At 40.5% G+C, this 12482-nt stretch overlaps 1 protein-coding gene and 1 long non-coding RNA gene across 29 annotated transcripts in view; one reads left to right on the top strand and one right to left on the bottom strand.

Moving 5' to 3' along the window:
• PTPRM (protein tyrosine phosphatase receptor type M) overlaps positions 1 to 12482 on the top strand; it is a 404856-nt gene that overhangs the window by 383543 nt on the left and 8831 nt on the right. For all 28 annotated transcript variants that reach the window (XM_083622471.1, XM_083622489.1, XM_083622486.1 and 25 more), the window contains 6 exons: positions 3929 to 4045; positions 4368 to 4522; positions 4902 to 5037; positions 6017 to 6166; positions 6389 to 6562; positions 8276 to 8407. In XM_083622471.1, the coding sequence (XP_083478597.1) occupies positions 3929 to 4045; positions 4368 to 4522; positions 4902 to 5037; positions 6017 to 6166; positions 6389 to 6562; positions 8276 to 8407 (864 nt within the window). The remainder of the gene's footprint in view (positions 1 to 3928; positions 4046 to 4367; positions 4523 to 4901; positions 5038 to 6016; positions 6167 to 6388; positions 6563 to 8275; positions 8408 to 12482) is intronic.
• The window catches only part of LOC310766454, a 39665-nt gene continuing 33400 nt past the window's right edge, over positions 6218 to 12482 (bottom strand). Inside the window, exon 3 of the long non-coding RNA XR_014550156.1 lies at positions 6218 to 6589. This is a non-coding gene — a long non-coding RNA (uncharacterized lncRNA). The remainder of the gene's footprint in view (positions 6590 to 12482) is intronic.

Genomic DNA, 12482 nt, shown 5'->3' with positions numbered 1-12482 from the left:
CCCAGTGCTGCCGAACTGGTCATGCTACCTTAAAACTGCTTCTGCCTTATCTCAATGGTATCCCTTCTATGGAGAAAAGGAAAGTGTAGGTGCACTTGGAGACACTGTTGTCATGAGTACAAAACTGCCCTTCATGCCTGATATGGGATGGCCCAGCCTTTGCTTACAGGGATCTGACAGTGGGCTGCAATGTGTTTCTGCATGCAGACTGCACAGAAAAATACTCTGTGCTCCTTGAAATATGTTTTGCATTTCAGAAGTACATTAGCTCGATGTAACAAAAGTAGCCAGTAAGTATTCTCTTAAAACGAAGTGCCGTACCCTTTAAGAAAGGAGAGGTTGTTCCCTCCTGCCTTTCTTCTACCTGTCTTCTGCTGGACAGACACTAGATATCCTGGGGATACAAACTTGCAAATCCAACAATATGCAGCCAGAAGCACATGGTGTCTGTACACATCCTAAGTCTGCAGATGGCTTGGAGAAATTGCTTTTTAAGAAAGAACATATTAGTAAGCCAGAGTGTCTAGACTATGCTGTTGTATGTTTCTTTTCTAAGCCAAGCAATTCAGTCCAATCTATTTTTTAAATTGTTTATCTGGCTAAACTGAGCACTGTGGAACATCGGCAAGTGCCCATCTCAAAAGGAATTGTGCTAAAGTTAGAAACCTGATTTAGGTCCCATGCTGCAGCTGTTTCCTTCTTCGCATGTGCCTTGGACACGTTGGTATGGATCAGATTCTACCTATGGAAGAAACAAAAACAGCAGGCAGAAAAAGGAAATGAGGGTCACAGAGTGGGCTTTGATAGTTTGCGCCAGACTGGGGATCTTGGGAAGTTCTGTTTCTTCTGAACAATGCGGAGAAAAACACATTTTCCATGGGGGGAAAATTGCTGTTACAAATAGCTGCCTGACAATGGAGACAAGCACTGTGAACCTTTTAAGTCAGGGATTTAAACAATGCTATTGGTCTGTATTATCAAGCAGAACAGACAGACAGATAAACAATGAGCTTTCAAATGTGTTTCTTGTGGTTTCTATTTCCCTGACTGCAGGGCTTTGTGTGTGTGTATTTTCCAGAGAGAGTTTTAGGAATTGTTACAGAACTGGCAGCAAAATGCTAGACAGAGATAAAATGAACTGCATGGTATGCTTATTTTGCATCAGTACTTTGCATCTGGTGTTCAGATGTATTTTTTCCCTCAGTTGGAAGCGATATAAAGCATCCTGCCATATATACACAAAACTTTGCACATTGCTTTGGATGCTTCTACAGAGTTCTACATATTACAGGTTCTGTCTTGTGTGTCCTGCCACAGGGCCTATGGGTGGGATTCCACTAGTTGGTTAGACCATGGTGCTGATAACACTCAAGGTTGCAGGTTCAATCCCTGTATGGACCAGCTGCATATTCCTGCATTGCAGGGGGTTGGACTAGATGATCCTCAGGGTCCCTTCCAACTCCCATCATCCCTAGCTAACAGGACCAGTGGTCAAGGATGGTGGGAATGGTAGTCCCAAAATAGCTGGAAGGCCAAGTTTGGCCATGCCTGCTCTGGACTCTTCCAGTGGCCACCCAACTTCCTCAGGTCAGAGAGATGCTGGGAGAATGGCCTCCATGTGTGTTGAAGCTTTCAGGGGAGTGGAGATTATTGTGTGCAGCACTGTTCTATATCAAAGCAGGGCATATCAGGATGGGGTCAAAAGGAGCAAGAGACGTAATCAGAAGTGGCTTACCAGGTGTGGCAGAATCACTATGCTAGCTAGCTGCTGTTTATTGGGGGAGAGAGAGGTGAGGCAAGAGGAAGGTTGGTGCAAGCACTCTGGTGTAAGGTTGGTGCAAGAGCTCCATATTGGTTAGTATAGTGTTTCCATGTGCTCTACCCCCAGCAAACTCCTTCTTACCTTGCAGCCTGTTAATTCATCTTTGGAAATTTTGCCTACTCTGCAGAATTCACAGTAACCTTCTTTTTCTGCCAAAGGTTCTAGGAATTCTGCGCTATGCCAGAACTTCATCCCATCCCTTTCTGAGCACCTCAATCAAATGTTCACAAAGGTTGCGGCTTTTTTGCGAATGTTCAGTTTGAGACCTCCATCACCATTCCATCTCCCTTCTCCCAGAATCCCTGGTGGGAAATTTCCTGGTGGAATTGGGATGTGTGTAGTCAATATTTTTTTGGTAGCCCCAATTGACAGTGGGAAAAAGCAACTGCAAGGCCTAAAAGATCCTTTGCTGCCTCTTCCCACACCTCAGGACCTTGGGGAAGGGGAATCAGTAGCTACTCATCTTGATCCTGTTCATGAGCATTCAAGCAGAAGCTATGTGAATGCTCATGAGGCCCCTAATACCAAGAACTTGACGGTAGATTTTGCAGTCTAATATCCTATCATCAGAAGTGGCTTTACCAAGAAGTGAAGTGATGTGAAGCCTTGGGAGGCAGATCATAGTGATACCATTTTGCAACCTCCAGCTCAGTTTGCTCTTTAAAAGGGGGGGGGGAGAGAGAGAGAGAGAGAGAGAGTACAGTTCTATGATTCTATGATTCCACTTGACTCAAGAGAGCCGTGTTTCCACAACAACAAACACGAGAGCACAGAGACAGTTGTGTGGAACAAAGGAACTATATACAATTTCCATATCACCAAACCTTTCATCTCCACAACACAAGGCATGTGCATAGCACATGGAGGGAGCACTGAATTCTCTTCAGGGCTGCTTCATGCGCAGGAAAAAGAAAGGGCTGGAGCTCTGTGAGGCTCTTCCAGGCACTAGTGGTTCCATTCGCAATTGGGGGGGGGCTATAATATTTTAGAAGGAAACACAGAACTTTAAAATTTATATCTGTGTGGTTTTTAGTAAAAAAAAAAATTTTACAAATATACATTTCTACGAGTGTATTGTGTATATAAGTGTGTACACACATGTGTAATTTCTTTTATTTATTTTTATTTAAAAGCATTTGTGTACCACCCGATATTACAAAAATATTTTAAGCAGTTCACAGTCTAAACACAAATGTCACTAAAACAAAAACATAACCTAAAACTAGTTTTAAAAAAGCAATATAAAAACAAATAACAGCAAAGAAAACAGCAAAGAAATTCAGAAGATTCAGACATGGAAAACAGGGTCCAATCATACAACTCAGGGAAATCCTGTACAAAATGTTAAGTGTGCACAAGAAGGAAATGTTAAGTGTATCTTGCCCCAGTTTTGCATATGTGTTCCTTGGCTAGGGATAGGCTGCGTGAAGTAACCTGCCAAGTTTTCTGCTAGGGGCCTAATGAGTTATTCAGTCTCACTGGGCATCAGGTTCAGGTCCACAAATAGAATCTTTTTGCCGTTCAAATCTCATTACTGCATATGTCAGATTTTACACATTCTGTGTTATGTTTTACACATACATGGTTACCACCCCCCACCCCCCACCCCGCTTTTCTGTTAGGTTTTCAGAGCAGTTAATATCTCAAAAAATAAAATAAACCTTTCTTCCACTAAAAAGGAATCATGTCACAGTGTGCTTTTTCATAAAGGAATGAGACACTTTAGAGACAAATAACCAACTTCAGGAGGCTGTGAATGTTTAAATGCAGCTTTGTTGCTTTTCCCTCTGGATACTCCCTCAACAGGGAGAAAAACAGGAAATGAGTGGTTATTTTAACTGAGCTGTTCATGGCATAAATACTAACGTGATTCATACAATTTCCCCAACTTGCGCTGAATGCTATTTCCACCTTTAACTCACAGAACGATTCTTTGAAAAAGAAGATTGTGTTCTTTAAAACTAATGATCCATTTCTTTTGTGTAGGCAGCATGGCTGTTTTATGGGCAGTTCAATTGTACATCACTGCAAAAGTGTTAAGGAATGCTTCAAATTGAAATATATATAAACCTTGATTTTTTAATTTTTTTTTATTATTTCTAAAAGGTCAAGTGCTGTAAATACTGGCCGGATGACACAGAGATATATAAAGACATTAAAGTTACTCTAATAGAAACAGAGCTCCTGGCAGAATATGTTATTCGAACATTTGCCGTGGAAAAGGTTAGTGTTTAAAGATATAGTTTCTCATATGTTTCTAATCATGTCTGTGTTAAAGTTGCAACATCTTTAAAGTCAACCCTTTTTCCAAACTACTTTGTGGGTAATACTCTACTGCCCCCTAATGGTGAGGTCAGGTCCCCCCCATTTAAACAGCAACATGTTCCTTTCCAGTGGCTTATGAAATAGAAGTGGGGGCAGGACTTTAAATAGCTATTGTGCTTTAAGAAGTGCCACATTAAGGAATTCCTGCTTTTGCTTTCTTTTAAAATGCTTTCTGCAACATTCCCCTTTCTTCTCTTTTTATTCAATGATGGATGGCCAGAGAGGTGCCCATGAAATCCGAGAAATCAGGCAGTTCCACTTCACAGGTTGGCCAGATCACGGTGTACCTTACCATGCTACAGGACTTCTAGGATTTGTCCGGCAAGTCAAGTCCAAAAGCCCACCAAATGCAGGCCCGCTGGTTGTACACTGCAGGTTAGTGCAATGAAAAGGCCTTCTGGTATGCCTAGTTGAGAAGGTCACTGTCTAATTTTATCCCTTTAAATTAAACACGCACTGGGCTGAGCTGTTTGTAGTCAATGTTAATTTGAATGCCATTTTTTTTTCAACCACTGCTGATCGACAGACAGCAGTCTGTAGACAGGTTACAATGATCTATAGCATCCTTAATAAGAAATTGTTACCCTCAAATGTGAAAGATGTCAGCTACATTGCTGAAAACCCCCTAATGATATATTTAAGGCACATTCAAATGATGTTCATTACGTATGCCACTCACGAATCTGTTTTCAAATTCAACGGCAAGCACTTTCTGAACTTTTAACTTGTACTAATTGTGCTTTTGTATTTACAGCGCCGGTGCTGGCAGAACTGGGTGTTTCATTGTGATTGACATCATGCTAGATATGGCAGAAAGGGAAGGTGTTGTAGATATATACAACTGCGTCAGAGAGCTTCGGTCTCGAAGAGTTAACATGGTGCAAACTGAGGTATTCCCATCACCCTTTCCTGCTCCAGTCTCTCTCCTTGTGCATAAGAAAAATGCATTTCATTTTACCAGAAATTAGAATTCAAATTCATTTAGGTGATGTGCCCTGTTGCTGCTTCCTGGCATTATTTAGCATCAGCTGCTTGTGTCTGATAGAGATGGAGCCATGCAGAAGGCTTATAATATGCATTAGAGTGACACAGTAAAAGTGGAAAGAGAGGTCACAGAGTGAGAAATGAAGTAAGGAGGATGAGACCACAATGGGTGGCAATAGGGGTTGTTGGCAAGGTGAGGCTGGGGTGGATCAGGAAATATTTTGCAGTACATGTGACACCTAAGGAGAGACTTCAGCAAGCAGAGGAAACTCATTTACTCAGTACTGTAGAGAGTTTTCTATTAAGTAACCATGGCTGGCCAGTTCCTTATTGGAAGCATAAATGCAGTACATGAAGTCTCCTGCTGTTGTTTCCCAGCAGCTGGAGCTCAAGAGACATGCTGCCTCTGATCCTGGAAAGTAATGTGCCACAATCAAGGCTAGTACTCATTGACAGCATTCTTCTATGAGATTCTCTAATCCCTTTTAAAAGCCATCTCAGTTGGTGGCCATCAACACCATCATGAGTTCCATAGTATAGCTCTGCTCTGTATGAAGAAGTGCATTTCCTGCTGCAGCTGTCAGGTCACTTACGGTGGTGGGTTGAAAGCATATACACTTCTGCAAGGAGGAGAGAACAAAAATGGGACTAAGGGGAAACGGAATGCAGTCCGGAGTCGTAAGGTAGAAAAACACCTGCCCTTCATATTTAGTGAATTACAGTAAATATGTAACACAGTAGTATTGTACTATGATAACGGATACTATAGTTGGTTTTCCAACAGCATGTGCAAAAGCTGAAAACCACATTTAGTTCTTCATTTTTTCATTGGGAAAAAACCTATCATTTATGTGGGTACTATCACCTATCTCTTTACTTCTACAGGAACAGTATGTATTCATACATGATGCGATATTGGAAGCTTGTCTGTGTGGGGATACCTCTGTTCCAGCCTCTCAAGTTAGATCTGTATATTATGAAATGAACAAACTGGACCCTCAGACCAATTCAAGCCAGATCAAAGAAGAATTTAGGGTAAGCCATGGGCCATGGATACATTTTTAAAAGCACAACAGGACAATGGCCTTTGTATCGTAAGGTTTATTTGTTTGTTTTAAAGTGTGAGACCAGAATCTTTCATTATTCTCTGAAGCACAGACTCTCTTTTAAAATTAAAGATACCCATAATCCTGTTCTGAAGGCACATTCATTGCCAATCAGCTCTTCCTCTCATATTGTTGTTGTTGTTGTTTGTAGACCCTTAACATGGTGACTCCAACTCTGCGTGTGGAGGACTGCAGCATAGCACTTTTACCACGGAATCACGAGAAGAATCGGTGCATGGATGTGCTTCCTCCAGACAGATGCCTACCTTTCCTCATCACGATAGATGGGGAAAGCAGTAACTACATCAATGCTGCACTGATGGATGTAAGCGCCTGTCCTGATGTTAATAGTCTGGAAAATACAGAAAAGCAAATTCAGCAAAAGGGGGCTCAATTTTTGCTCCTGAAAAATGACTCCCCTCCAAAAGTCTTTCAACATTTGGATATATTTTATATTCTAGATTTGTTTTATCAAATCTATGTTTATAGATATTGTTTAAAGTCTGAAAGCTTTATTAAGAGAACTAGAAAATGGGGATGGGGAATATTGACAAAGGAAATGGCCTAGATGTCTTATCTAGTACTTGAATATTAATTATAATAACACCTAAGAAGGAAAAGAGCTATTCACAATGTCAAAAACAGTACAATCCTGTGCATGTCTACTCAGATGTTTGTCATTAACATACCACAATAGAATTTACTCCCAGGTAATTGTGTAAACAATGCGGCCTAAGTCAACCAAACAGCGTAATGAAAAGTTTGCAGCAGTGTTTTAGTTTTCTTTCCTTCTAAATTTCATAGTAATTAACGAAGGAAAATAATAGTTGCCAGTTGGTATAGGTCGAATGCAAGCCATTACGTCAGTCACTCTGTTCGTTTCTGAATGAGTGAACATTTCCTAAACATGATTCTTTCTCCCTCCTCCGCTCCCCCCACTCCAGTTAAATGCAGCCATGGAAGTTTTAATAGCACTAATAGGGTATCAGTACAAGGATACTTAAACATGTTTTACACTCTCTAGAGATTTGTAGAGTATCGCTGACATTTTAGAGCAACAGTAATTAAGGCTGTCACACATGCCAAGAAAGCAGACTTTGGAGAAGAATGAAGACATTTAAAATAACCTTCCATAAAAGCAATCCTTTAAAGAGTAATAAAAGTAGTATGCATTTATATAATGTTCTCTGAGGATTAACCTGATTGTAATAAAGGTGTGCAGAAAGATTGTGTCTAGGTAGGGTTGTTTCATTGACATCCATTGATGGTTGCCATCCTCACATATCTAATGCAGCCGCATGATTGGTGGGTGGCAATAAAGGTGTCAGAGATGCTATGGGAGTGGCTGGTGGCGTTAGTAGATTTCCTCTCGTTTCTGCAGGTGTCATACTTTTGGCTTTGGTGCTAGTTGAGCATGGGCTTGCAACTATGTTGTTCCTCTATTAGCCCTGACATAATAGTGGCCATCTTAACTGGACCATAGGATTGCCACATAATATTTGGTTAATCTGTTCATTGTTTCTAACATACAGTATGAGCAGACCAGAGGTTCTGGCTAGGTTCCATTCCTCCCACACTACACCCCTGCTCTACCCACCTTTTGCCCCTTCTATTGGTAGTATTCATTTAATGTGCAGATTTCAAGAGTGATAGGTACTGCTGGTTCAATGATAATACTACCATAGCACCAGTGTATATTGAGGCTCCATTCGTGTAGGTGGGATCTTGAAACCAGCCATGTCCCTGTCCAGTGGTAATAAAATTGCTCCATTGAATATTCCAGATCCATTCAACAACTGCTGCCCCTTCCATGAAGTCTAGCAAGTCATCAGATTTCACCAGTAAAGTTCGGCTAATAAACACGTCTGTACATGTCCTCTGTTTCTCTCTCCCATGCTGTTCTGAAGCTGTTCAATACTGCTGTCATCTATTAATGCCCTTAGACTTGAGTGCCCTTTGTTGCAGCTGATACTTTCTTATTAAAGCTTTAATCCTGACAGTTTTGCTCAGTGGAATTATCTTTTCTCTTGTTTTACAGAGCTATAAGCAGCCTTCAGCTTTTATTGTTACCCAGCATCCTTTACCAAATACCGTCAAAGATTTCTGGAGACTGGTTCTAGACTACCACTGCACATCAATAGTTATGCTCAATGATGTAGATCCAGCACAAGTAAGTCACAGAAATGAGCTGAATGAAACATCATGCTCAAAGCTAGCTCCTCTAGTCCCCATAATTTTAACTGATATTGCATCCTTTTCAAGCCAAGACTCCTTCAGGCAATGTGTTGTAGAAAATTGTTGTTGGAACTGTAGCTCAGACTGTTACTCATGACTCATTCCCATTCTGACCATTAACAAAATGCCAGTCGACTGGTTTTAGTTCCAGTTCCTTTTATGCAGCTGTTCCATTTGCAGTACTGGGGAGGAACACTGGAAACAATTCATTTGTTTAGTGGAGTATTTGTCAATAGACCAGTTATAGATAAGCCCCAAAGCTGTAACTTTTAGTTAACTTATTTTACATGTTTAATCATGTTTTATTTATTACATTTGTATCCTGCTTTTTGTCCAAGGAATCTTTTTTGTGTTCTGCATAGAAATTAGTCCATGCTGTTCTATCAACAACCCTGTGAAGTAGACTAGAAAGAAAACTAGTGACTGACACAAGGTCTGAGCTTTTATTGTTGAGAGGGAAATTTGAAGTTTGGCCTCAGTCAGACATTATCCATCGTACTACGCATATGAGCTCAACTTCTATTCCTTGGGTTTGAAGTGCAACTTACTGCAACTGATAATACCTTTCTGAAGAAAATGAGCATTGATCAGAGTCAAACCTTTTCTTTTTTAATTGGATAAGGCTTTATATGTGTATCTCCATTAGAACATTCCCCACCCCCTGTGGAATATAATGCATCAATCTGAGGATAATGCACTATATTGTAGGGCATGCCATTTTAGGGGGTCTTAAAAATATGTTTTGGGGTGTGAGGAATTTAAATCTATTATTTTTGTGCTTGGACAACATTTAGCTTGCTAAGTCTACATTAGCAAGCACATAAACTGCTCTCAGAAAACCAAAGAATTTTAATTTTACTTGCTTAAAATGTCAGATAATACTATAAAAAAGTTTCTCTGCATAAAACATATCCTGCTAAGTATACAACAATACCTTGTAATCATAAAACAACATTAGAAAGTAATGACATCAGTTAAGAAATTTAAACAGTTCTTAATCATGTTTCTCGTGTGTATATACCCTTCTGCCTCTGTGACTTGTTTCACACACCTCTCTAGACTGAGTATGACAGGGCCACTGTAGAACTTGTATGGGCTCGTCAATTACCTTGTAAACTTACTACAGCGGAAGTAAACATCTCAAAGGATGTTCATATACGCCATCAGACTAGTCTATCATCTCAAACAGGGATGAAACACTGGGGTTGATAGAAGGTGTCAGAAAGATATCCCAGTGTCTCATCATTTTCACCCCTCAAATTAGTAATCTTTTGGACACCAGCTCTCCACTCCTCACTGTCATCTGAGCACAAGAGTGTCTGGATTATCATTTCTCTAAATGCATACCAAGCTGAGTTCTGGATGCTTGCAAAACAGCATCCACCGCAGCCTTCCTTTGGTAGCTAAATGGTAGCTGCCTATCTTGGCATTAGACTCAAACAATAGATGCAAAATGCATAATTCCTGACCACTGTTCCTATACAATTTCATGCCCATAGTATGTACTTCTTAATTAAATGTTTTAACTAAGCAGTGTTTGGAGTGGATTCATCATGAACAGTTTTAATAGTTAAAGGAAAGTATTTGTATTAGCATTAGAATAATTTTGTTATCATTTTTATGAAAATCATCACTAATGCAAGTCAGTTTTTACAAACTGCAGACACTCCCCTTTCATATTCTTAAATCCCAGCCACACTCACCTATCTCAAGGGAAATATATGAAATGCAAAATCCTTGTTTTTGTGCGTGGGTAGGTTGTTTTTCAGAGTGAAAGAGGAAAGGCTCCAGGGACCTAGACTTTTAGCTGCCACTAAAATGCAGATTTGAATATCTGCTCCCTGATTTGAATATACAAGAGCACTAAGCTGTTTTAGCTTCCCATTGGTCTTAGCTGCCTTTTAAAACCACTGGGGCATGCTTGCTCTCAGGTACTACATCTGCTCTGGTACTTTCACCAGTGTCAGTTACAAGATTTTAATTAACAGATTCAACTCAGTATTCAAAGGGTAAAAGGGACGCGGAAAGTGGAAAGGGAAAGAGCAATCATAACGTTCATTTACACTTTTAATTTTAAATAACTCCTTTATCCCTATATTGCATCAGTCACACAGACTATTCATTAGATTGGTTACCAAAATATAGTAAAAACATTTTGTTCATACACTTAAAGCTAAATCATAGTTTTGTATTATGTTCGAAAAGTCCTAATATGAACACAGTCCTCATGCTAGCAGGAAAAGTTTCCTTTTGTGCTCACTTCACTATTGTTCCCAAGTCTTGCCCAGGAGAATTCCTGAGTAAGGACATCCCTTGGAAACCCTCCATATTTTTTTCTTTTCCCACTGTGTCAGGTGTGTCTGTTTCTATTAAATAATCCATAGCTCACTTATAAATTGATTTCTGGGAATATTGGAAGGTGAAGGATTAAACAGCCCTGTAAGACTGTTCAACCTGCACAGCGTTATCTAACACGTAAATCAACCAGAATACAGCTCTGTAATGTCTGTGAACCCCTCTGGCTACTTAAACTTTCTGGGACAAGTTTTCAAAGGAGAAACAAGACATTCACAAATATAAAAATCAGCAAAACTTCCAGGCAGCTCTGGTATTATCCAGTAGTGGTGAACTGAAAGCAAAATGTTGCCTCTGGGAATTGAGTAACGGATAGGGTTTGGTTTCCAGCTATGAACTGTTTATCATACCCTGGGGATAGAGACTGGGCTTCTGGTGATGTGTGCGCCTCAAATAATGCCCAACACGTTGAGGTGTTTGACAGCACCCTTGCATGCTGTCACAGGCTATTGCTAAACTGATGTTTAATGTCAGAAATCTGTCACTCCGAATGCCGAAAAGGTTTAAGAATTTAGCAGCAAGCAATACTAGGGCAAAATTGTATAAAAGAAGATGAGTATAGTTGGACTAAACCAAACCCAATTCAAAATCTGGTTCTGACCTAAGGTTCTACATTGTGCTCCCATATCTCCAGGGACAGCATCTCCAATATGACTATCCTAGATAGAATGCTCTCCTCAGAGAAATCCATCTGTGTACTTCCCTGGATGCTTCTCAGAAACAGGTGGAAGTTTTTTGTTCTGCCAGACATTTAGGAATTAGCCTGAGAGCTTATTGCAGCTGGTGTTCATTTTTAAATTATTGATTTTATACAGTTATAATTAGATTTATTTTATCATTTCATTGAAAGGGGTCCAGAAATGCTGTAAATAAATAAACAGAAATAAAAGTCTAGTAAAAGGGTTGTACCTTTTACTTTTACGTACCCCTAAGTGCAAGTAGATAAATAGGTACCGCTTTATAGCGGGAAGGTAAACGGCGTTTCCGTGTGCGGCACTGGTGCTGGCTCACCAGTTGCAGCTTCGTCATGCTGGCCACGTGACCCAGAAGTGTCTTCGGACGGCGCCGGCTCCTGGCCTCTTGAGCGAGATGAGCGCGCAACCCTAGAGTCGGTCACGACTGGCCCGTACGGGCAGGGGTACCTTTACCTTTTAAAAGGGTTGTACATCAATTATATACCCACTATTTCCATGAAACCTATATATATGTAACTCTGTACACTATAGTACTATGTGAGAATTAGAATCCTTCTTGTGTGGTTTGGCAAAAATTTTGTAACATTGTTAATGAACAAAAAACATATTAAGGCTTAAGATGCTGACTTTTTGTTGGAAGCCTGCAAAATAAGTTGTGATCCATAGCTCCAATGGGGATCCAGTATGCATATGAAGCTCTATACAAGCATAAAGGTAAAAGGGACCCTTGACCATTAGGTCCAGTCGTGGCCGACTCTGGGGTTGTGGCGCTCATCTCGCTTTATTGGCCGAGTACAGCTTCCGGGTCATGTGGCCAGCATGACTAAGCCGCTTCTGGCGAACCAGAGCAGCGCACGGAAACGCCGTTTACCTTCCTGCCTGAGCAGTACCTATTTATCTACTTGCACTTTGATGTGCTTTCAAACTGCTAGGTTGGCAGGAGCAGCGACCGAGCAACGG

This window comes from Podarcis filfolensis (assembly GCF_964270895.1).
Source record: "Podarcis filfolensis genome assembly, chromosome: 7".
Taxonomy (NCBI): Eukaryota; Metazoa; Chordata; class Lepidosauria; order Squamata; family Lacertidae; genus Podarcis; species Podarcis filfolensis.
Note: the sequence above shows the minus strand (reverse complement) of the source record. Positions and strands in the feature narration are given on the sequence as shown.